The sequence below is a fragment of the Elephas maximus genome, chromosome 11, assembly GCF_024166365.1.
Source record: "Elephas maximus indicus isolate mEleMax1 chromosome 11, mEleMax1 primary haplotype, whole genome shotgun sequence".
Lineage (NCBI taxonomy): Eukaryota > Metazoa > Chordata > Mammalia > Proboscidea > Elephantidae > Elephas > Elephas maximus.
In genome coordinates, this window is record NC_064829.1 from 96,120,473 (window position 1) to 96,146,455 (window position 25,983).

The window sequence follows — 25,983 nt, forward strand, 5'->3', positions numbered from 1 at the left end:
AACAACAGGATTTATGGAACGTTTGATTGGTCTCAGCCATAGCTCACTGCTGCTACAGGGATTTTGGGCTAAGGGAAAGTGTGGTGCAATGAATTACTTAATATAGCCCTTCTAGCCACGGTCTTTGGATTGAGAGGCACTATACAAATGAGGTATATGGAACCATTATGCTTAGGGTTATATATCAACTTGGCTAGGCCATGATTCCCAGTATTGTATAGTTGTCCTCCATTTTACGTATTGTAAATCCTAACCTCTACATGTTAATGAGGGAGGATTGGTGTGGGGTGTGTACTGGGTCACAGACTTGAAGAAGGGTGTGACTCAAGTCCCACTGTTACTCAAGTTACACCTTTCCTTGGGGTGTGGCCTGCATCCAAGGTATATATGTGGGTGCCCTAGGGGGGCTGTCTCTCTCTGCATCCTGGATCCGAGTCCAGTTCATAATCATCTAAGCGCTGGTTCTCAGGACTTGAGCCAGAGGCCTGCCATCTGACCTGCCGATTCTAGGATTTGCTGACCACCTCAGCCCTGTGGGCTGTCGGCCTATTGTCTGACCTGATTCGAAGCTTCCACAGCCTCGTGAACCAGCAGTCTGTGGTCTGACCTGCCAGTTTGGGTTCATCGGCCCCTGCAGCCACGTGGATCAGGAGAAGCCTATGACTGACCCACAGATTTGTGACTTGCTAGCTTCCACAACCGAGGGGCTCCCTTTCTCTGCATCTGGATCCCACTTCTGGTTGGTGATTGTCTAACCGCCAGTCCTTGGGACTTGAGCCAGAGGTCTGCCATCTGACTTGCCAATTCTGGAATTCGCTGGACTCCGCTGCCCCGTCAGCCGGTGGCCTATTGTCTGACCTGATTCACCACCTTCTGCAGACCTATGAGCAAGCAGCTTGTGGTCTGACCTGCCGCTTTGGGTTAATCAGCCCTGCAGCTATGTGGGTCGGGAGACGCCCTATGCCTGATCCACAGATTTGAGACTTGCCAGCCTCCACAACAGAGTGAGCCATTTTCTTGATATGGTTTGTGAGTTCTGTGAGACATTGCGGTGAATTAGGGAAACCAAAGATGGGAGGGAGAGTACTGAGGTGAGGGGGAGTAGTTGCTGTTAGAGATGATAGAGTGGTACAGCAGTTTGGAAAAGTTGACCATTTGAGACATCTTTAACCTCCGCTTTATAGGAACCAGCTTTGTGGTGATCCTTATAAAAGAAATTATTCATTTACACAGAGAGGGTAAGACTGGGGAGCGGAGATAGGGCCAGACATAAGAAACTGACAAAACAGAACATAGATGCTCTAGTACTCCAGAGTCGTCTTCCAATAATCTCAGTTGCAAACAGAGGCACTAGAGCTTTGATGGCGTTATCCCAGAAAAAAATGGGTGTGTGTGATTTCTTCAAAAATCATTTGCATTGGATTCTGTTATTTCATAGGCTACAATTTCAAATTCTAAACTTAGGATTTCCCGAACAGGTCAGAAACAAAATGCGGCTGGATATGGATTTATGTTTTGACTTTAACTCACACCTTCTTGGTCTAACCTCACTGGCTAAAATGCTGGGTAATCCAAGCTTAGCAGCCTAGTCCTCTTAATCCTTCCCCCATTGAAATTCTTCTAAGATGGCCATGGCTTTGTTGTAGAGTTGATTCAGACTCATGGTGACCCCATGTGTTACAGAGTAGACTGCCCTGTTGAATTTTCTTGGCTGTAATCTTTATGGAAGCTGATTGCCAACCCTTTCATCCATGACACCAGAGTGGGTCAAACTTTCTGGCAACTAACAACAGTCGAGGGCAAACTTGGCACCGCCCCAAAAGTAGATAAGGCCCACAGTCATATTGAGATAGACTAGAACAATAGGAAAGATCTGTGGAAACAGCCTTGACCAAAATGTATCTGTATGTAAAGGCCACATCCTGGAAGAAATACTCAGCGTGTAGAGACAGTCTCACCACAGAGCCCATAATCTGCGAAGCAATCTAGAAATTGCTTCACTTGCGTAGCCTGGCTTAACCACAACTTTTCTCTCAAGAAAACAGGTGCCGAGCATGCGTGCAAAAGGTAGCCACGTCAACCAGATGACCTTATCTCAGAAGCCACTATGATATCCAACCCACTGGTGTGATTTGAACCTGCAGAGTTGGAACTGTGCAGGTGCCACATCCCATAATGAGTAATGCTAACAGTCCCAGAGCCCTTTGCTGCAGACTCTATCTCGGCCCAGGGCTGCATGCACACCTCATTTCCTAGCCATACCAGTTCCCCCCAAAAGCCCGCCTTTGTCTCAGAAACTGCATGGATAAAGAAATGCCACTTAACATAACTCGGTGCATAAAAGCAGTAACCTCCCTGACTCAAGCGAGTCAGTCTTTTGGAGAGGCTTAGTCCCCCGGCTGACTCCTTTTGCTTGACTCAAGCAACATAAAGCTTGCTGAAGATAGAGTTTGTCTTTCACATGTATTCTTACTCCGGAAAAGATAAGGACCTTTTGTGTCAGATTGGCTGTTGGTTACACTATCTCCCTGGCTTGCTATGGTGACTGTGCCACTCACATGGCCTGTGCCATGTTTGCTTAGTATAAGGTCAAAAACAAAAACAAAAAACTGTTATGGTGGAGTCTATTCCATCTCATGACGATTCAAGGCTGTGACTTTCCAGAAGCAGATCACCAAGCCTTTCTTTGGAGGTGCCTCTAGGAGTTGAACCAGCAACCTTTCCATTAGTAGTCAGGAGCTTAACCGTTTATGACAGGGATTGTCTAAGGTTAGCCTCTGAAAATACATGCAGTTTGTGCAGCGGTGTTGGCGACCCTTTCAACTTCGCAGCGTAGGGTTTGAGGTACCAGGAGAGGGGACAGCTGAATCCCTTTTCACTTTCTGACGCCATTCTTGGTTACTGGCGCAAAAAATAGCTGATCCCCTGCTGTACGTCAAATGTTGAAAGATGGCCGCCCCCAGGGAGCATTGGCGAGAAGGGCGCGGACATATTACCTGCAAAGCCCGAAATCCATTGTCCGTACTCCTTAGAAACGCCCTTCACCCTCGTTGGCCGCTGTAGGCCGGCGCGGATGCTGGGCAAAGGACCAGAGGTGGAAGAATTCACAGAAGTAAGCGCAGCCTCTAGGCGGACGCTGTAGGGTCAGGAGAAAAATCAGGTCAGCGAGGGTCTTTCCGTGGAACGGGCTATGGGGGTGTCTGTGGGTGTCCGTGTAGGGTGGAATCGTGGACTCTGTGGGGGGAGATAGTGGGAGTCTCTGATGGGTTGGGTGTCTGAGACTGGGGCGCCTTTGGGTTCGGTCTTTGAGAGTTGCCTGGTGGTCAGGCATTAAAGGCCTATCAAGATCAATGACTGAGAGTTCCAAGTCCAGGGTTTGGGGTCTTTTCGGGTCATACTCTCTGTAGGGATCAGTGATTGAGATGTGGGATAAAGGGGTGTTGATTATCAATGAAAGCAGTGTCTGGCTTAAAAATGGGGTTCAGTGGTGGAGGAGCCAAGGGCATAGTCAGGTATAGGGGTGTCAGATCCAAGTTTTGGTATTAATACGGAGGGATGTGTGGTCAGTTTTTGAGGAGACCCAGGTGTGTCTGGTTGAGAGGTTTCTAAGAGCTGATTTTTTGGAGGCACAGGGTCCTTGCTTTTGGGTGGGTTGAGGCTCAGACCTTGGCTGCTGAGACAGACCTTATGAACGAACGCCACCTTCGCCCTCACTGGTTCAAGACTATGTCCCCCTTCAAGGACTAGTTTGCAAATCTCCTTAAGCCTCCCACATTGCCCCCTCATTTCGTCCACACAGAAATGAAGTTTAGGGAGTCAAGGGTTAAGTAAGTCTAAAGTCACAAGCTTTCTATTAAAGATGAGATTTCTTTGCTTCTTGCTGCATTTACATGTACTTGGATATTTCCTTCCAGGATCTCTGTGACACCAGTAAGATGCCATCTCTGGCCCCAAAATTCTGCTTCTCAAAGATAACTCTTGTTAAAATTGCATCTTATTTCAATGTTTGTCTTTTATTATCTCTGCTTACTTTTCATAATTTAGATAAGCTGTAGAAGCATTGGTATAATTTCTTTTTCAGTAAACGGCATACTCTAAACATATTCATGTTTATGCTGCTTCCACTTCTTAGAGGAAAGGCACACCTCCCCCACATTCAGAACATTATGTTTTATGGCCTCGGGGTATAAAAGCCTCTGGAGCACCACATAAAGAGATAGACTGCTAACTAAAAAGACGGTGGTTCCCAACCACTACTAGCAGCTCTGAGGGAGAAAGTTGAGGCAATCTGCTTCCGTTGAGGTTTATAGCCTTGGGAACCCTATGGGGTAGTTCTACTCTGTCCTGTAGGGCTGCTATGACTTGACGGCAAAGATTTTATGGTAAAGTTTCTGAGGTAGGAGACCTGGTGGGACAGCGGTTAAGCACTTGGCTGCTAACCAAAAAGTCGGCAGTTCAAACCCACCACCTGCTGTCTGGGAGAAAGATGTGCAAGTCTGTTTCAGAAAGATTGTTTTTACAGCCTTGGAAATCCCATGGTGCAGTTCCACTTTGACCTGTAGGGTTGCAAAGAGTCAGAATCGATTCAGTGGTTTAAGGTCTCTAGGTGGTGAAAACGGTTTGAGCTTGAATACTAATCTAAAGGTTGGTGGTTTGAACCTACCCAGCAGCACTGCGGAAGAAAGTCCTAGCAATCTGCTTCCCTAAAGATTATAGGCAAGAAAACCCTATGGAGCAGTTCTACTCTGTGACACATAGGGTCGCCATGAGTTGAAATTGACTTGACAGCAATAGGTTTGGATTTGGTTCCTGACTTAAGGTAAGTGCACGGTAGCGATGATAGCATCTGGGTCCAGAGGGAATGTATCTGCTAATGGTCAATAATTACTTTAAAACAAAGATGAGAAGGTAAGGGAGCAGGGAAACTAGATTAATGGAAATAAAACAACCAGAATGGAAATACTAAGAATGTTCACGCATTATAAAGAACGTAACTAATGTCACTGAACAACTTGGTAGAAATTGCTGAATAGGGATCCAAACTGCTATGCAAACACCAAAAATACAATAAAATATTATTAAAAAAAAAAAAGAAAATCAATTTTCTCTTCAGCTCACAGGTCCTGGCTCCCCAGAATCAATAGAGACCAAATGAAGGAAGGAGGTGGAGGACTTGGATATCGTCATTTCTTGGGACACCCTTGACCAGAGACTAAGACTTCCAAATAGAAATTTAGGGCAGATCTGGAAAAGACTAAAGACAGAGATTGCAGTTCCTGGCCATTTCCCAAGAACAGAAGAAAATGACCAATGCCCAGGTGAGATTTGGTTTGTTTTATTCTTCACTTCATCCCCTGATGGGTTTGTAGAAGCCTGGTAAAATCAGTTCAATTAAATGAAAAGCATAAATTGGGAAAAATGGGCCTGGGGAGAAATAAACTTAGACTGTTCCTTCAAAGGCTGTGACATTTGAGAAGCACATCGCCAGGCCTGTCTTCTAAGGTACCTCTGGGTGGGTTCAAACCATCAACCTTTCAGTCACAGCCTTGAAAACCCTAAGGAATGCAGTTCTGCTCTGACACATTGACGCACATGGGGTCACCATGAGTCAGCTTAATAACAACTTTTTTTTTATTCCTTCAAAATCAGTACAAAGTGGAATCAGGAATATGTTGTTCACAGGGTTCACACTATGTGACTAATGTTGGGATTTACTGTGTGACTGCAGGACCTTGTGGGTTACATTAACTGCCAACTTACATCTAATATTTCTGACAGTTCTCATAACCAGACTCATGATAAATCACAGGTCATGTACTGACTTTGAGGAGAAAGCAGACCAGTTTCTCAGGGGATTCAATATTTAATGGCACTTAAGGCTCAGGAGGGTCCGTGGGTGGCGTAAATAGTTTGGTTTTGACTACTAATGTAAAGGTTGGCAGTTTGAACCCATCCAGCAGCACCATGGAAGAAAGGCTTGGCAATCTGCTTTCATAATGATTATAGCCAATAAAACCCTATGGAGCAGTTTGACTCTGGCAGGCATGGGATTGCCATGAGTCACAATTGACTTGACGGCAACAGGTTTGGTTTTTGGGTTTTTAAGTCTTGGGAAATTTCTTTAATGGGTCTTCAAGGTGATGTGTTGGATGGTGTCCTTAATACCATCCTTCTCATAAATATATAAACAGGTTTCAGGTGGCTGTTTCTTATAGGATTATTTGAGCCCCTGTGGGAATAGACCAATCAGAATTCAGGGGGCACAGTTCTTCAGGGGACCACAGCCAGGTGACCCATGGTGCCAGCGATAGTGTGGTCTGGGTTTATCTAAGAATAAAACCTTAGTTACCTAAGGAGACAGAAGGTTTGCATGGCTTTCAAAGGTCCCCCATGAACAGGTTGATGAAATGGTGCTTGAATACAGATTTGGTAGTTATCGTTTTTGGTTGCTGTCTAGTCGATTCTGACTCATGGTGACCCCACGGGTGCAGAGTAGAACTGCCCCATACAGTTTTCAATGACTGTGATTTTTCAGAAGCAGATCGTCAGGCCTGTCTTCCGAGGCACCTCTGGGTGGGTTCAAACGACCAACCTTTAAGCTAGTAGTTGAGCACTTAACTGTTTGCACCACCCAGAGACTCTTAGATTTGACAGTAGGGTGTTGAAAGTACTGTTATCTGTTAAGCACTTGGGTTGTTGGTGACAAGACGTAGATATATTGTTAGTATTAGGTGCCATCGAGTCAATTTTGACTTATAGTGACCCCATGTGACAGAGTAGAACTGCCCCATAGGGTTTTCTTGGCTGTAATCTTTATGGAAGCAGACGGCCAGGTCTTTTTCCTGCGGAGCCACTGGGTGGGTTTGAACTGCCAGCCTTTTGGTTAGCAGCCGAGTCCTTAACCATTGCATCACCAGGGGTTCTTCCTAGATAATATAGATGCAGCCTATATAGTGAAAATGAGCCGAACAATTTGTTTTACATTTTTTTTATATCAATAAAGGGGAAACATATTAAACGGGCCCTGTTATTATAGGAATCACTGACATTCAGTGATGTGGCTGTGGAGTTCACCTGGGAGGAGTGGCAGCTCCTGGACCCTGCTCAGAAGGACCTGTTCTGGGATGTGATGTTGGAGAACTATAGCAACCTAGTGTCAATGGGTGAGGATAACTTCCCTCAGTCCCTCAGAGGGTACCCAGTCAGTGACCTTTCCTTTCTCAACTGCTTAACTCTTTAGACTCTTAAGTGGTAGTTTCTCAGCACTCTGTCTTTCCCCAGATGAGAGGGTACAGTCTCTCCTCACCTTAGAGAAAAGCCTTTACTTTGCAGACAAGCAAACTGTGCAGTCCCTAAAATGAACCATTCTTATATCTTTACACACCCCCTAGTGCAGCATTTTAAAAACTTGTTTATATTATTAGGGTGAAAATATACATGATGTAAAAACAGCTTGGGGTGGAGTCTGACCTCCTCTGTCTTCACAAGGGGGAAGGAGAACCAAGATCAACAGCCCAAGGCCAATTCCTATGAGGCAGAGGTCATACATGCCTCCTCTCTCCGCCATCTTTACCAGTTCTGACACCAACTGTCCCTCCCACAACACTCTCTACTTCTCTGCTAGGTTCAATAATTCATTGCAGTGGACACACAGAACTCACATATAATACTTACTATTATGGGGTTTATTAGGGAAGGAACAGGTTACAATTCAGGCTCAGAAACAGTCAGGATACAGTTCTTCCATCAGGGCAGCCTCTTTTCAGCCATGCTTGCAGGCTCATCTCTCTCTGGCCGTAGGCCTCCGCCCGGCTTAGGCAAGTATTACAAAGCTCCTTTAGTCTCTGCCAGTAAGTCCCTAGAGGCACCTCAGGCACTCAGCTTTCTCTCTCCATGGGCCAGGAAGCCCACTGCATGGCTTCCTTCTGGTCTCTCCTGCCACCACTCTTGTCTTCAAGGTGACAGCTTGTGGTCTCTCTCTTTGTCTCCTAGTTCCAGGAGCTTCTCAGCACAGGGATCCTGGGTCCAAAGGACATGCTCTCTGCTCCTGGCTGTTCTTCCTTGATGGTGGTAGAATCTACTCTTTCCTGCCTCTGGGATGGCTCATTTCAAGCACAATGGGATGGCAAAACTGACCAATCCCCTTGGTGGGCTACAGTTACCCTATCACACAGTCCCACCCCATCACTTGGGTGGAAGTTACAAGACCATGTCTAGAAAGACTACCCAAAAGTGATCCATCGCACCACACATAACAAAACATGTACCATTTCAACAAATTCTTCAGGTACAATTCTGTGACGTTGATTACATTCTTCGAGTTGTGCAACCATTCTTGGTATCCTTTTCCAAATCATTCCACCACTCTTATCATAAACTTAATACCCCGCCTTAGTTATCTAGCACTGCTATAACAGAAATACCACACATGAGTGGCTTTAACAAACAGAATTTTATTTTCTCACGGTTAGGAGGCTAGAAGTCTGAATTCAGGGCACCGGCTCTGTGGAAAGCCTTCCTCTTTCTGTTGGCTCTGGGGGAAGGTCCTCCTTTCTTCTATTCTTGGCTCCTTGATCTTCACGTGGCATGGCATCTCTCTTCTTCCATCTCTGCTTGCCTCTTCTGTGTCTGATCTGCTCTTCTTATATCTCAAAAAAGTGATTGGTTCAAGACAAATCCTAGCCTACACAAATGCTGCCTCATTAACATAACAAAGAAAACTCATGCCCAAATGGGATCATAACCACAAGTATAAATAAAAGAAAAAATCCAAGCCTGTTGCCGTCTAGTCGATTCTGACTCATAGCGACCCTGTACTATATACCACAAGTATAGGGGTTAGGATTTACAGTACATATTTTGGGGGGACACAATCCAATCCTTAACACCACCTAAGGAAAAACTCCCCCTTTCCCCTTCCTTCCCTATCTGGTAACTATTAATAACCGTTGGTTTCTGTATATATGCTTATTTCGTATTAGTGAGATCATATAATATTTGTCATTTTGTGATTGCGTTATTTCACTCAGCATGATGTTTTCAAGGTTCATCCATGTTGTGGCATGCACCAGGACTTCATTTTTCCTTCTGGCTGAGTTGTATTCTATTGTATGTGTAGAGCACATTTTGTTTATCCATTCATCTGTTGATGGGCATTTTGGTTGCTTCCACCATTTGGCCATTGTGAAAAGTGTTGCAGTGAATGTTGGTGTACCCCTAGTGCAATTTGATGTGTCCGTCTTCTGCCATTTCCCATCAACAGGATTTCAAGTTGGCAAACCAGATCCACTCTTCAAGGTGGAACGAGGAGAACAGCCATGGAAGACAGAACATGAAATCCACAGTCCAAGACATCAAGGTAAGACAACCAGCAAGGAGGGAAGGCTGTGGAAGTCACATTTTAGTTTAGAGAAGGCAACTTAGCTGTGAGGGTGTCTGAGGATACATAAACAGAGCTTCCATGTATTTCTCTCCCATACAAGAGCTCTTTTTCTGTGTACGAATTTAGAGGAAAAATACCCCTTTATCTCCTTTTAGGTCTGACCCCTATTGATTTTATATTCCAAACCAAACCTGTTGTCATCCAGTTGATTCTGACTCATGGCGACTGCCTGTGTTATGGAGTAGAACTACTCCCTGGGGTTTTCTTGGCTGTAATCTTCACGGAAGTAGATCGCTGGGCTTTTTTTCCATGGGGCTACTGCCTGGGCTCAAACCGCCAACCTTTCTTTATGTTAGTAGTTGAGTGCAAACCATTTGCAACACCTAGGGGTTCATATTAGTTGTTGGCTTTTCCCCCTAAGTTTCTTGCTTGGATTCTCAAATCTTCCCGTTCTTTTTCTCTTGTCAGAGTATCGTTATACGTTCCTTTCAGCCCCCTTGCTGTGAAATTCCTCCTTCCAGGCCTCTCTTCTAAGAATTTGAATTCATCACTCTTTTCTAACGTGTGTACCTTCCTGGTCCATTGAGAAATATTTAGCTCCTTTCCCAGTATCCAAGCAGCCTTGCTTAAGCATTTGGCGGCTAACCAAAAGGTCGTCAGTTCCAATCCACTAGCCGCTCTGTGGGAGGAAGATATGGCAGTCAGCTTCTGTAAAGGTTTACAGCCTTGGAAACCCTGTGGGGCACTTCTACTCTGTCCTATAGGGTCACTATGAGTCAGAATCAACTCCATGGCAACAGGTTTCCTAGTATCCAATGCCACCTTGGGAGCTATACCCCCAGGGTAAGCTGGTCTCTTACTCTGCAGTTTATCTCATTCCTTAGCTTCTCTTTTCCCTCACTCTGAGCTTATCCAAACGTTCTGTTTTTATTTTCTGCTTTGTCCTCTAGGCCTTAAAAGTTTCCTTGTCTTTCTAATGCCGTAAGCTCTAGTTCTCTGTGGAGAGCCTAGTCAGTTCAGAGGATATCAGAGCTGAGCGAGGAAAAAGATGTGACCACAAGATGGCAGTGTTGCACTACAAGCTTTCTATTGGGGCTGACAGATTTTGTTGGCTGTTTAGTCGAAACCCTGGTGGTGTAGTGGTTAGCTGCTATGGCTGCTAACCAAGAGGTCGGCAGTTCAAATCCGCCAGGCGCTCCTTGGGAGGTCAGCAGTTCAAATCCACCAGGCGCACCTTGGAAACTCTATGGGGCAGTTCTACTCTGTCCTATAGGGTTGCGATGAGTGGGAATCGACTTGACAGCAGTGGGTTTGGTTTTTAGTCCTTTACAGCGTGAGAGCTTCCAAATGCAGGGCATTTAGGGTGGGGAATACAAGAAGGGGAAGAAGGGTAGGGAACTCTTGGGGAGAGACGGAGTGAAGAGGGGACCTAAATGTCTAGGTGATGTCACTCAGCAGTCAGGTGGAGAGACTGGGTCAGAGAGCTCTGAAGAGCAGCAGTTTGGTGTTCTTATATCTGTAGGGTTTATTTTATCTAGGAGCCCTTGTGGTGCAGTGATTAAGCACTTAGCTGCTAACTGAAAGGTCAATGATTCGAACTCTCCAGCTACTCTGTGGGAGAAAGGTGTGGCAGTCTGCTTCCGTAAGGATCACAGCCTTGGAAACCCCGTGGGGCAGTTCTACCCTGTCTTATAGGGCTGCTGTGAGTCAGAATGGGTTTATCTTATCTGTGGCTAGCAGATGTTGGGTGTAGTTTTGCAGAGTATGCAAAGCAGACAGGCTGTAAATGGCTCAAAATCTGCTAATTTGGGCTATCTTTCAAGCATTTGGATGTGTAAAAATTTGTGTTTGGTGCCCGTGGGCTTTTAGGCTAATGGTTCCCAGACTGCTATGAAGAAATAAACTGCAGGCCAATACACAGAGGCTGTCTTTGGCTCATTTATATAACAGACTGTCAAATCGTCATCTCCTTTAACACTGTTTTGATGCAATGGGTCACTTTTATATGGTCTCTCTCGTCATGGTCTTGTAATCCCATCCAAGGGATTGGGTGGGGCTACCCAAATAAGGTAATTGTGGCCCACCAAGGGGATTGGATAGCTTGCTAATAATGCAAATAAAGCTAATGGCACCTGTGTGGTGGTGGGGCCATGCAAATAAGGTCTGTGGAATCCTAACAAAGGTATTGGTCAGTTTTGCCATCCTGCTAGGCTTAAAATGAGCCATGCCAGAGTCGGGTGGAGAGGATCTCACCACCACCAACAAAGAAGAGCCAGGAGCGCAACACATCTTTGAGACCCAGGATTCCTGCTCTGAGAAGCTCCTGGAACCAGGAGACTGAGATAGAGAGGCCTAGATAACACTGAAGACAGTGAGAAGCGGCAACAGAGAAATGGCGGCAGCAGAACCAGGAGACCAGCAGGAGACAGTCTGGCCCATGGAGTGAGAGAACTGAGTGCCTTTGGGCAAGAGGCTTGCTGGAGGGTTAGGGTGCCTCCAGGCACTTGGTTGAGCTAGGTTTGCTAACCTATGGAGTTAGCCTTACTGGCGAGGGCTGAGGCTTACTGGTGGAGTGGGTTGCCTCTGGGCAGAGCTAAAAGAGTTTTATAACACTTGTCCCAGCAGGGCAGAGGCCCACGGGCCAGAAAAAGGCTTGCCTGTGGGGATGGATGAGAAGAGGCTATCTTGAGGGGAGAACTGTATCCTGAGTTTTCCTCAACCTAAATTATAACCCGTTACTTCCCTAATAAACCCCATAACTGTGAGTATGGTCTGTGAGTTCTGTGTGGCCGTTGTAACAAATTATCAAACTCAGCAGAGAAGTAGAGTGCGCTGTGGGAGGGACAGTCGGTGTCAACTGGTAAAGATGGTGGAGAGAGGAGGTATGCCTGACCTCTGCTCATAGTAATCAGGCTTGGGCTGTTGATCTTGATTCTCCTTCCCCCTTGCGATGTTAGAGGAGGCCAGATGACACCCCTGCCGTGCCGTTTTTACAACTGTGTAATCTACACCCCGGAGCCCTGGTGCTACAGTGGTTAAGTGTTTGACTCCTAATCAAAAGGTTGAGTGGTTTGAACCTACAGCCCATTCCACGAGAAAAGATGTGGCACTCTGCTTCCGTAAAGATTACAGCCTTGGAAACTCTATGGGGCAGTTCCCCTCTGCCCTATAGGGTTGCTATGAGTTGGAATCAACTTGAAGGCAACAGGTTTGGATTTTGGGTTTAATCCACATGCTGCTACTGTACTTTTTACCCATCTCTGCAGTAACTCCCTTATGAACTCACACTTTTTGTGTGCCGAATTAGAATCATTGCACCTCCAAGAAAATTCTTTGCCACCATCCTTTTTTAAATTGAATTTCTCTTGTACTTCCATACATCTGCTGTGAAAACAATAAACTACCACCTTTCTCACTGTAAAATGGTGGGAGTTGTAGTAGCTTAAGAACTTCAGGAGAGAAAATGACCAGATCAGTCCAAAGCTGATTGCTATAAGGTGGAGGTCGGATATACCTCCATTCTCCAACCTTTTACCTATTCTGACACCAGCCGTCCCTCCCACGGCATCCTCTACTTCTCTTCTGGGTTTGATAATCTGTTGCAATGGCCACACAGAACTCACAGACCATATTTACAGTTTAGTGGTTTATTAACGAACAGGCTACAACTCAGGATCAGGATCAGGAAGCACGGAAGCAAAGCCTCAAAGGCTCCCCTGAAGAGGAAAACACATCCCTCCCGTCTTTATTGCAGGACAGCTCTCTCAGCTCCTCTAGGCCTCGCAAGCAAATAGGCCCTTCTCTCTGCCATCCATACCTTGTCTCAGCCATGCAGACCTCCTCTTTGTCCCCTCAGGATAGGCCTCCTTGTGGCCCCCTCAAGACAGGCTCCTCTCAGAACCTTCAGAATAAGCTCTTCTCAGCTGTCTTGGCATCCTCAGGACAGGCCTCATTTTGGCCCCCTCTGGACTATCCTCTCTGCCTTCAGCCTTCCTTCTGTCACCATGGACTCTGTTGCAGGGCCCTTTCTGGGCCTGTTGCTGCCAGCTCTGCTGCAGAGCCCTTTGCTTGCCTGCTGCTGTCTTTATTGTTAAGGTCCTTGACCCATGTTACAGCTCTTTAGTAGGTTTCTTGCCTCCCCTCTCTGTGCTTCTCTCTTTTTTTTTCCTTCTGCTTCTGTCTGCTTCCTGACTGAAAAACTTCTGTGGGGTTGGCTGCATATATATACAAACTCCTCATCAATTTCAAGGCATGGCCACCAAACTGACCAATCCCCTCTAGGTAGGTCACAGACACTTTATTTGCATATAAGGCTATAGTCACCTTATTTGCACAGTCTTATCGACCAATCCCTGAGAGGTACGTACCAATCACAGGGTAGGCAGTAGCCCAGGACCAGACAAAAAGTATCAAACCAAGTTGTTTTCAGCTTGTGCAAGAAATGTCAATCAGCCTGGACAAAAGTAACAAACCCTCTAGAGTAGAAAACTAGCCCAAAGCTAACACCTCAGGGATTAGGGGAAAAACCTCGGAAGCTCTTTTTCCAAAGAACCAAGGCGCAGGCCACATAAAGGAACTCATTTCACCACACTCACAGCAAACTGTAAGGATCAATCACATTAATCTGAAATCAGCTTATTATCAATTCTCTTCTTCTCGGTTCCACTTCTGACACCAGCTGCACATGCAGCATTTCTTCCTCTGACCCTAACCCTGGAGCTTGGTCAGATCTCACAAGTTAAAGGACACAGCCCTCCGGACTTCTAAGTCTTCCCCAGGTGTCAGACAGTAGGCACAAGCTTGGGAATCTCTAAACATCCTCACTTCTGACCTGCTGGGTAAAAATTTGGGTGGTCCCTCTACTCTCTTAGAATACCAGACATAAGCTCAGGGGTCCCCAGGCCCCTCTCACTTCTGACTTGCTGGCTTCCATACTCCCTTGAGTTTGATAATTTGCTAGAACTGCTTATAGAACTCACAGAAAGCACTATACTTATGATGACAGCTTTATTATAGAAAAAAAGGATACAAATGAAGAGACACATTGAGTGAGGTGTGAGAGAATTCCTGACACAGAGTTTCTATATCTCAAAAAGGGACACACAACCCCCTCACCCAACAACGTGCATCTGTGTCTGGTGAACCCCCAGGAAACCCATGGAACTTCTGTCAAGAGCCTTTATTGGGGCCTTATTACAAAGGCATGATTGATTGAGGAGGGAGATAAGCGATGTGAGTAGGCTTTCTGGGTAAAGAGTGGAGAGAATGGGAATTTCAATGGCTCAAGGCAAGAGTATATTTGAGGAATATCAAGAAAGCCTCGGTAGAAAGGAGTGAATAAGAGGCAAAATGACTAAAGATAAGGTCAGTGGAGTAGTAGCAGGCGTCTGGTAGGTCATATAGGACTTTGTAATCTATTTTAGGGACTTGATTTTATTCCTAATAAGATGTGAAAACATTAGAATGTTTAGAATAACGCAGTGACATGGTATAATTTATGTTCTACAAGTATCTATAAAATAGTAGTAGTAATAGTGTCAGAACCTGTCTAACTTCAAGGAGGTTAATGAGAATCAAGATCAACCCGAGACTGATTCCTGTGAGGCGGAGGTCAGACACATCTCCACTCTCCAACCCTTTACCAATTCTGACACCAGCCATTCTCCCCATGGTGCTCTCTACTTCTGGGTTCGATCATCTGTTGCAGTGGCCACACAGAACTCAGACCATATTTACAGTTAAGTGGTTTATTAAGGAAGAAATGATGTTGAACTGGGGATCAGGATCAACAGGCTAAAACTCAGGATCAGGAAGCATAGAGGCAAAGTCTAGAAGGCTCCCCGGAAGTGGAGAGCACGTCCCTCCCTTCTTAAGTGCAGGACAGCTCTCTCAGTTCTTCTCAGCCTTGCAAGCAAGCAGGCCCTTCTCTCTGCTGTGCACGCCCCCTCAGCTGTGCAAGCCTCCTCTCAGTCCCCTCTTGACAGACTCCCCTCGGCCCCCACAGGACAGGTCCTTTCTCAGCCCCTGCAGGACATGACCCTTCTTAGCCCCGCCAGGACAGGCCTCTCTGCATTTGGCCTCCTTGCAGTCAGCCTCTCCACTACTAACTGACCCAGCTGATAGCCAGTGTACCGGTTTTGTTTAACTTCCTTAAGTGCATTCCTAGCACCAGATTTCTGTTGTCACCACCGACCATGCCACAGGGCCCCTTCTGGGCCTTTTGCTGTCTTCAGTGTTACAGCCCTTAATTCATGTTATAGCTCTTCTAGGAGGTTCTTCACATCCTTTCTCCCTGCTTCTTTCTTCTCTCTTTCTGTCTTTCTTGCCTTTTCTCCTTTTTTTTCCTGAAAACTCTGTGGGCTTGGCTGCATGTATAAGCAAGCTTCTGGTCAATTTCAAGGCACAACCCTCCCACCAGGGCCACAAACTGACCAATCACCTCTCCATAAGCCACAGTCACTTCATTTGCATAAGTATATTGACCAGTCCCTGCAAGGTGCATAAAATAGACCAATCACAGAACAGGCTGCAGTCCAGGGCTAGAGAGAAAGTATCAAACCATCAGGTTGTTTATAGCTTACCCAGGAAATGTGAGTCAAGCTGGACAAAAGTAACAAGACTTCTGGGATAAAAAAAACTAGGCAAAGGTAACTTCTTAGGGCTTAGGGGAAAAAATTTTCAGCTGTTTTTCCAAAGATGCAAAGCAAAAGACCACATAAGGGAACTCATTTCATCACAGTATCATTTTGGGTATGGGTAGAAAATAGGCTTGAATAGGACAGGTGTTGAAGCAGGAAAGCCAGATAGGACACCTAGTTGTGGGTGGCTTCAGCCAGGCTTGAGGGGTGAATATTAGATATATCCTAGATATACTTGCAGAGGAGGGCTGATGGGATTTGCCATTGAGGTTGATAGGGGATGTGAGATAAACAGATGAAGGACGATGTTATAAATTTTTAGTATGCGTCTCAAGGGCGGAGTTGCCATTTACTGTGATGGAGATGATATGTGGAAGATGAGATTTGAGTTGGGAAGTCAGAAGTTATGTTTTGGATATTGTAAGTTAGAGGTATGATCCCTGGATGGTGCAAACAGTTAAGTGTTTGACTGCTAGTTGAAAGGTTAGTGGTTCAAACCCACCAAGAGGCTCCTGAAAGGCCTGGTGGTCTGCTTCTGAAAGGTCGCAGCCTTGAAAACCCTATGGAACAGTTCTACTCTGCATACATGGGGTTGCCATGAGTTGAAATTGACTTGACAGCAACTCACAACAATGACAGCTTGTTAGCATCCTGTAGAGCTCTCTGCTCCAGTTGAAAGTACATGAAGACGTTAGGGAGAGCTTAGGTCTGGGTATAAAAATCTGACCTGTATGAGACTATCTAGGGGTAAGTACTGATAAAGAAAAGAAGATCCTTGGACTTTTAGAATTTGGAAAGATGTATGTGTAATAAGTTTGGTTGGGAGAGAACAAGTAATGAGAGAAATATGTAAGAGGAGGCTATTGTTGTGTGCCCTCGAGTCATTTCCGACTCACAGCGGCCCTATAGGATATAATAGAGCTGCCCCATAGGGTTTCCCAGGCTGTAATCTCTATGGAAGCAGACTGCCACATCTTTCTCCCGTGGAGTAGCTGGTGGATTTGAACTGCCAACCTTTTGGTTAGAAGCTGAGTGAGTATCCACTGCATCCCCAAATTTCCATAAGAGGAGGCTATTGTCCGTGGTGGTGCAGTGGTTAAGGAAAAACCAGATTTTCTAGAAGAAAAATTGAAGTTAAAGCTGCCACGAGTCTTGATTCAAAAGGAGGAGGTGGTCTTTTAGGGCTGCTTAACTGATACCAAGGAGCCTTGTTGACAGAGTGGTTAAGTGTTTGTGTGCTAACAGAAAGGTTGATGGTTTGAACCCACAAGCTGCTCTGCAGGAGAAAAATGTGGCAGCCTGGTTCTGTAAAGATTTAGAGCCTTGGAAATTCTACTGGGCAGTTCTACTCTGTCCTGTAGGGTTGCTATAAGTTGGAATCGAGTGACTCAGTGGCAATGGGTTAAGTGATGCCAACTGATACATAAAAGTGGAATTATGGAAGAATATGCTGTTAATGGTAAGATGAGGAATCAATATGTCAGGGATATTGAAATGGGAAAAATTTCTATATGACATCTGTACAGTACAACACTAGAAAGGTGACAGTTCTCATATTTGGCACATTAGCATATCTGCTTCTGGAGAAGACTTCACGGTTCATTGGCATGTTGTAAAATTCCATAGGAATCATTATTTCAATCTTTCTGTAGAAACATATGAGAACATGTCACAGCTAGTGTATTAGTTTCCTAGGGCTGCACGAACAAAGTACCACAAATTAGGTGGCTCATGTTGTCATTGTTGTTAGTTGTCTCAGGGTATTCACTTGTTAGTTGCCATTGAGCCTATTCTGACTTGTGGTGACCCCACGTGAGCAGAGTAGAACTGCTTCATTGGGTTTTCAGGGTGGTGACCTTTTGGAAGCAGATCACCAGGCCTGTCTTCTGAGGTGCCTCTGGGTGGATTTGAACTGCTAAGCTTTGGGCTGGTAATTGACTGCTTAACCATTTGCATCAGAAAAACAGAAATTGTCTCACAGCTCTGGAGTCAATTCCAACTCATAGTGACCCTACAGGACAGAGTAGAACTGCCCCATAGGTTTCCCTAGGCTGTAATCTTTCCCGGAGCAGATCGCTAGGTCTTTTCTCCACAGAGCAGTTGGTGGGTTCGAACTGCCAACCTTTCGGTTAGCAGCTAAGCACTAAACCATTGCACCACCAGGGCTCCTGTCAAAGAGATAAGGAACACTTATTATTGGAATTTCCTTTATATTGGTGTTATACAGTTTCCCCTAAAGAGCCATTGCACTCCAAGACATTTTGAAGCAGTTTTATTCCATATCATGCTTATGGAAGGATACATTGTTTTCTTCTTTTCTAGAAACTGAGAAAGTTGATGATCATATGCAGGGGTACTTCCAAAACCAAAGATATCTGAAGATAATGGATCAATGCTACAAACATGATGCATTTGGAAATATTGTTCATGGGAACAAAAGTCGCCCTTTAAGGCCAAGTCATGATATGGTTGATTTGTATGGAAAAACTTTGAAGTCATATTTAGGTTTGGTGAACCAGAACAAAAGCTGTGAAATAAAGGAGCTTGTTGAGTTTAATGGATATGATAATCATGAGCAAACTAACACTGAAATTAAATTCCATGAAAATAGAAAACCCATCAGCACTAAGTCACATCTTCTTAAACCTCAGAGAACTTACAAAATAGAAAAAACTCACAAATGTATTGAATGTGGGGAAATCTTCATCAAGAAGTCTCGGCTTACTGAACATAAGAAAATTCATTCAGGAAAGAAATTCCATGGATGCAATATATGTGGAAAAACCTTTTGCAAGAAGTTTAGGCTCACTGAACATCAAAGAACTCACCAAGGAGAGAAACCCCATGAATGCAGCGAATGTGGCAAGGCCTTCCTTAGGAAATCTCAGCTTAGTGAACATCAGAAGATTCATACAGGAAATAAACCTCACGTATGCAGTATATGTGGGAAAGCATTCTCCAAAAAGTTCAAGCTAACCGAACACCAGAGAACACATACAGGAGAGAAACCTTTTGAATGTACTGAATGTGGCAAAGCCTTCTGCAGGAAGGCGGAGCTCATTATGCATCAGAAAAATGAGAGAGGAGAAAAGCCCCATGGATGCAGCGAATGTGGGAAAGGTTTCTCCAGAAAATCACAGCTTATCGTACATCAGAAAACTCACACAGGAGAGAAATCCTACATATGTAGTGAATGTGGAAAAGGCTTCATCCAGAAGGGCAATCTCCTCATACATCAACGAATTCATACTGGAGAGAAACCCTATGTATGCAGCGAATGTGGGAAAGCCTTCAGCCAGAAGGCATGCCTCATAGCTCATCAGAGATTTCATACAGGAAAAACTCCCTTTGTATGTAGTGAATGTGGGAAACCTTGTTCTCAGAAGTCAGGTCTTATCAGACATCAGAGAATTCACACAGGAGAGAAACCTTACGAATGCAATGACTGTGGGAAAGCCTTCGCTACAACGACAATGCTCATTGTACATCAAAGAACTCACACAGGAGAGAGACCCTATGGTTGCAATGAGTGTGGGAAAGCTTTCTCCTACATGTCTTGCCTTGTTAAACATAAGAGAATGCACACAAGAGAGAAGCATGTAGATTCAATGAAGGTGCATAATCCTTCCACAGAGAGTCACAGCTCATTACATGCAAGTGAACTCACAAAAGGGAATAGCCCTGTCAATACAGTGACTGTACAAATACCTGCTGTGGCAGCTCAGACTTCATTAAATATTAATGGGCTCCTAGCAGATAGGAATGTAGTCATTGTTGGACAGCCTGTTGCCAGGTATGTGGCCTCAGGAGAATTTTCCCAGGAGGGAACCCTTATGAATGCAGTGAATATGGTAATGCCTTCAGTGATCAATTGCATCTTATTTTATGTCACAAAAAGCACATAGGAAAAAACTAGTACATTGAGTGTGGAAAAGAATCGGACCTTCTACCTCATATATGGTTGATAAGCATATGCTAAGAGAAATAGTATGAATGCACAGACTGGCAAAGGCTTTTGTGTAAAGATGGACCTATCATAAGGAACCCTGGTGGCACAATGGTTAAGCACTCGACTGCTAACCGAAGAGTTGATGGTTCAAACACACCCAGAGGTTCTTTGGGAGAAAGACCTGATGATCTGCTCCTATAAAGATTGTTGTTGTTGTTAGGTGCCGTCGAGTTGGTTCCTACTCATGGCAACCCTATGTACAACAGAATGAAACACTGCCCAGTCTTGCACCATCCTCACATCCTTTGCTGTGCTTGAACTCATTATTGCAGCTACTGTATCAACCCATCTTGTTGAGGGTCTTCCTCTTTTTCACTGACCCTCCACTTTACCTAGTGTGATGTCTTTCTCCAGGAACTCATCCCTCCTGCTAACAGGTCTAAAGTACATGAGACAAAGTCTTGCTATCCTTGCTTCTAATGAGCATTGTGGCTGTACTTCTTCTAAGACAGACTTTTTTATTATTCTGGCAGTCCATTGTGTATTCAGTGTTCTTCACCAACACCATAATTCAGAGGCATTAATTCTTCAGTCTTCCTTATTCATTCTCCAGCTTTCCCATACATATGAGGCAATTGAAAATACCATGGCTTGGGTCAGTTGCACCTTAGTCCTCAAAGTGACATCCTTGCTTTTCAACACTTTAAAGAGATCTTCTGCAGCAGATTTGCCCAATGCAATACCTTGTCTGATTTCTTGACTACTGCTTCCATGAGGTTGATTATGTACCCAAGTAAAATGAAATCTTTCACAATTTCAGTATTTTCTCCATTTATCATGATGTTGCTTATTGGTCCAGTTGCAAGGATTTTTTTCTTTATGTTGAGGTGTAGTCCATACTGAAGGCTGTAGTCTTTGATCTTCATCAGTAAGTGCTTCAAGTCCACTTCAGTTTCAGCAAGCAAGGTTGTGTCACCTGCATATCACAGGTTGTTAATGCATCTTCCTCCAATCCTGATGCCCCATTCTTCTTCATATAGTCCAGTTTCTCAGAGTATTTGCTCAGCATATAGATTGAATAAATATGGTGAAAGGATACAACTGTGATGCACACCTTTCCTGATTTTAAACCATGCAGTATCCGCTTGTTCTATTTGAACTGCCTCTCGGTCTATGTACAGGTTCCACATGAGCAGAATTAAGTGTTACGGAACTCCCATTCTTTGCAATGTTCTCCATAATTTGTTATGATCCACACAATTGAATGCCTTTGCATAGTCAATAAAATACATGTAAACATCTTTCTGATATTCTCTGCTTTCAGCCAAGATACATCTGACATCAGCAATAATATTCCTCATTCCACATCCTCTTCTGAATCTGGCTTGAACTTCTTGGCAGTTCCCTGTCAATGTACTGATGCAACCGCTTTTTTTTTTTTTTTAATAATTTTTATTGTGCTTTAAGTGAAAGTTTACAGATCAAGTCAGTCTCTCACACAAAAACCCATATACACCTTGCTACACACTCCCAATTACTCTCCCCCTAATGAGACAGCCTGCTTGCTCCCTTCACTCTCTCTTTTCGTGTCCTTTTTTGCCAGCTTCTAACCCCCTCCACCCTCTCATCTCCCCTCCAGGCAGGAGATGCCAACACAGTCTCAACTGTCCACCTGATCCAAGAAGCTCACTCCTCATCAGCATCCCTCTCCAACCCATTGTCCAGTCCAATCCATGTCTGAAGAGTTGGCATCGGGAATGGTTCCTGTTCTGGGGCAACAGAAGGTCTGGGGGCCGTGACCACCGAGGTCCTTCCAGTCTCAGTCAGACCATTAAGTCTGGTCTTATGAGAATTTGGGGTCTGCATCCCACTGCTCTCCTACAACCGCTTTTTGAATGATCTTCAGTGAAATTTTACTTGTGTGTGATATTAATGACACTGTTTCATAATTTCTGCATTCGTTTGGATCACCTTTCTTCAGAATAGGCACAGATATGGATCTCTTCTAGTCAGTTGACCAGGAAGCTGTCTTCCAAATTTCTTGACATAGCTGAGTGAGCACCTACAGTGCTGCATCTGTTTGTTGAAACAGCTCAATTGGCAGTCTGCCAATTCCTGGAGCCTTGTTTTTTTTGCCATTCCCTTCAGTGTAGCTTGGACTTCCACCTTCAATACTCTCAGTTCCTGATCATATGGTACCTCCTGAAATGGTTGAACGTTGACCAGTTCTCTTTGGTATGGTGACTCTGTGTATTCCTTCCATCTTCTTTTGATGCTTGCTGCATCATTCAGTATTTTCCCCGTAGAATCTTCAATATTGCAACTCGGAGCTAGCATTTTTTTCTTCAGTTCTTTAAGCTTGAGAAATGCCAAGTGTGATCTTCCCTTTTGGTTTTCTAACTCCAGGTCTTCGTAGATTTCATTGTAATACATTCTTTGTCTTCTCGAGCCACCCTTTGAAATCTTCTGTTCAGCTCTTTTACTTCATCATTTCTTCCTTTTGCTTTAGCTACTCTGTGCTCAAGAGCAAGTTTCAGGGTCTCTTCTGACATCCATTTTGTTTTTTTCTTTCTTTTCTGCCTCTTTAATGACCTCTTGGTTTCTTCATGTATGATGCCCTTGATGTCACTCCACAACTCATCTGGTCTTCGGTCATTAGTGTTCAGTGCTCATAGATCATCAGTGAGGTCAGTTGAGTAGAAATACAGTTATAGTAAGAAACCCCTTGCCCTCATTTGATGTCAGAGAGTTTACATGAGAGAGAATATGTTGGAAATCTAGACATGTGGTAGGGTTTTCAGTGGTATATTCTGCCTGAATTTCAGAGGAAATCATATAGAACTAAAACTCTGTGAACACATTAACTCTGGAGCACCTTTAGCAAAATGTTGAAGCATTTGTGGATGAAAGAAGCCCTTTTTCTCTCGCTCACACGCACATACATATGAAGAAACACACCAGATAATGTTGCACTTTGCTTCAGCTGCCCAACGTAATTTATAAAACTTAACAGAAGAAGTAAAATCAATGTATTTACCCCTATCTTTGCTCTTCCCATTTTTTGTTCTTCCTTCCTGATGTACCAAGATCCTTTTTTGTGGTTTCTCTTTCAAGAACTTCCTTTAGACATTGGTTTTTGGTAGGTCGGCTGTTGACAGATTCTCTTGGTATTCCCTTGTCTGAGAATATCCTTATTTCACTTGATTCCTGAAGGATAATTTCACTGGATGTAGAATTCAGGGTGACAGTTCTTTTCTCTCAGCACTTGAAACTGTTATGACTCTTTCTGGGGCTCAGTTGCTAACTGAAAAGTTGGCGGTTTGAACCCACCCAGCAGCTCTGCAGAAAAAAGGCCTGGAAGTCAGCTCCTGTAAAGGGTACAGCCTAGAACACCTTATGGGGCAATTCTACTCGGTCACATGGGTCCATTTTGAATCGAAATCGACTCAGTGGCACCTAACAGTAACAACATAGGTAAAGTATTATTTCTCACTCCTTTCAAGAATTTTTCTTTTCTTTAGTTTTCAGAAGAAAATTTGGCATGAATTCTTTGGGTTCGCCCTGTTTGGGGTTTGCACAATTAGGTGAACTGTAGGTTTATGTCTTTTGCCAAATTTAGGATCTTCTCAGCCATCAAATCTTCAACTACTTTTTTATTTTTACTATCTTCCTCTTCAGCTTCTGGGACTCCAGCAACATGAGGTCTTTGTCCTGGAGTTTTGTTATTGTTGGATGCCATCGAGTCAACTCACAGTGACCCCCATGTGACAGAGTAAAACTGCCCCATAGAGCTTTCTTGCCTCTAATCTTTACTGAAGCAGATTGCCAGGTCTTTCTCCCTCAGAGCTGCTGGGTGAGTTCGAACTGCCAACCTTTCAGTTAGCAACTGAGCACTTAATCATTGAGCCACCAGGGCTCTTTAGCAGCTCAAGGTAGGGGGGATCCATGAATTCTAAGGACAGTCCTGGCCACTAGGCATCCCTTCTGCAGTGGGTTCATGGGTAAACCCCAAGGACCCGTAGTTGTGCTTTCTTAGCTATATGGGTTGTTCATTGTCTTAGAGACAAGAACTGGGAGCTCCCCCACCCTCTCCAGCAGGGATACCTGCAATTATATTTGGTCTTCAGACCTGCAGTTTCTTTAAGTCTTTGGACCAACTCAACTAAGGATAATTTAGTGGCCTCAGTAGAGCTCATTCTCTTTAGATAAGATTATTTATTTAAGGTGGGGGGAAGCACTACTAAAACTAAGCAGTCCTAATGGGAGACTCATTTTAACTGGTATTCTGAGGCTATAAACAAATCTAATAAATGTAAGATAGCCTCCTTAAAAAAAAAAAACAACTTTCTGCAGAAAGCACAGTAAGTGAAAACCTAAAACAGTAACAGCTAAGGATCTGGTAAGCAGAAAAAATAAAAACGAATCTGCTTTGGATTATAAAAAAGATCATAGCAGGTTTTCTTCCAGTATTTGGATCTCTATTTTAAGTCAGAATCCCTGGTGGCTCAGTGGTTAAGTGCTGGGCTGCTGCTAAATGAAAGGCCGACTGTTTGAACCTACCAGCTGCTCCGTGGGAGAACAGACCTGGTGATCTGCTCCCCGAAAGATTACAGCCTAGAAAACCCTGTGAGGCAGATCTACATGTTCTATAGGGTTGCCATGAGTTCAAAGTGATTCGATGGCAGTGGGTTTGGTTTTGGTTTATTTTAAATCAGGAAGCTGAAAGGACTTTAACTTTGCTTTTTTTTTGGTGGATTAAGCTCTGACACAACCCATTTATAATAAGAGAAAAACTCGCATGTATTAAACAGAAAATTGCGCCTTTAAAGGAAATACTTCAGCTGGTTAACATTTTGAGTGGGCCTTAAAAGATGAAGGAAGGAAAAAGAAAAACTCTGAGATCTAAAAAAAAAAAAAAAAAAATTTAGATAATAAGTTGTGGCAAAAAAAGAGAAAGGTTTTGTTTATAAACTAGTGAAAACCATTCAGTTTTAAAATGTTGAACCTATTTTAAGTTTGTTTAATTTCCTACTGAATGAAGACATAGTCAAGAAAAGTAAAAATGAATCAAAAGAAGGGTCTGTGAACCCCAGGGCTGACAGGGCTGAAAGAGAAAACAGTTTCCAAAGTTTTATGATTATTAGCTAACTCCTGTTAAACTAGTTTTTCCCAAATTTATACTCAAGGTCATCAAAAAAAAAAAAAAAAAACAATTTAAGAGAGGAAAGAGGACGGCTGTTTTTCTCTTAATTGTCAGCTAAACAATTTATCATTTAGAGCACTCACTGCAAATGTTTACAACAGGGATGTTAATTAAAGACAGTTGAATTCCAGGCTCTTGACTTCAAAGAAAGTATAAATTTAACTGACCACGCAACAGTTCTTGTGGAAATATTTATTTTAACAGAAGTGCATATTTCTACCAACCGGAGATTTTAAAAGTCTTCCTTAAATCAAGTTCAATAACCTCATTTTACACAATGAGTTAGCTAAGAAAAACTTCAGAAAATTGTGCAGTTGTGACAAAAAATTTAGTAGGTTGTTCTGGAAACTGACAAAAGGGGGGTGCCTAACTGACTGTCATGGATTGAATTGTGTCCCCCAAAAAATCTGTCAACTTGGCTAGATCATGATTCCCTTGTATGATTATCTACCATTTTATCTTCTGATTTCCCTATATGCTGTAAATCGTATCACTGTGATGTAATAAGATGGATTAGTGGCAGTTATATTGATGAGATCTACAAGTTAGATAGTGTCTTATCTTTTGAGCTATAAAAGAGAGAAGCAAGCAGAGAGACATGGGGACCTCACACCACCAAGAAAGCAGTGCCGGAAGCAGAGTGCACCCTTTGGACCTGAAGTTCCTGGGCTGAAATCTCCCAGAACAAGGGAAGACTGATGATGAGGACCTTCCTCCAGAGCCAACAGAGAGAGAAAACCTTCCCCTGGAGCTGGTGCCCTGAATTTGGACTTTTAGTGTACTAGACTGTGAGAGAATAAACTTCTCTTTG

At 43.9% G+C, this 25,983-nt stretch overlaps 2 protein-coding genes across 4 annotated transcripts in view; both read left to right on the forward strand.

Moving 5' to 3' along the window:
• The window catches only part of LOC126086226 (zinc finger protein OZF-like), a 42,493-nt gene extending 39,351 nt beyond the window's left edge, over positions 1-3,142 (forward strand). The window contains exon 8 of the mRNA XM_049902392.1: positions 2,964-3,142. Within this exon, the coding sequence (XP_049758349.1) occupies positions 2,964-3,142 (179 nt within the window). The remainder of the gene's footprint in view (positions 1-2,963) is intronic.
• On the forward strand, positions 3,042-25,983 carry LOC126086055 (zinc finger protein 649-like). Of its 3 annotated transcripts, none has more exons than XM_049902093.1 (5): positions 3,042-3,160; positions 5,114-5,318; positions 7,037-7,163; positions 9,263-9,358; positions 25,742-25,983. In XM_049902093.1, the coding sequence occupies exons 2-5, from the start codon at positions 5,304-5,306 to the stop codon at positions 25,843-25,845; spliced, it is 342 nt and encodes a 113-aa protein (XP_049758050.1). In that variant the 5' UTR covers positions 3,042-3,160; positions 5,114-5,303; the 3' UTR covers positions 25,846-25,983. The 3 variants fall into 3 exon arrangements, with proteins under 3 accessions (XP_049758050.1, XP_049758048.1, XP_049758049.1); XM_049902091.1 differs by lacking the exon at positions 25,742-25,983 and adding an exon at positions 18,343-21,850; XM_049902092.1 differs by lacking the exon at positions 25,742-25,983 and adding an exon at positions 18,343-21,850 and having other exon boundaries at positions 3,046-3,112.

Bases quoted from the DNA above. Each gene is read 5' to 3' on its own strand.
- LOC126086055 (XM_049902091.1), top strand. The intron at 7,164-9,262 runs GTGAGGATAACT...TCCCATCAACAG, and splicing joins TAGCAACCTAGTGTCAATGG to GATTTCAAGTTGGCAAACCA. The intron at 9,359-18,342 runs GTAAGACAACCA...CTTCTTTTCTAG, and splicing joins CCACAGTCCAAGACATCAAG to AAACTGAGAAAGTTGATGAT.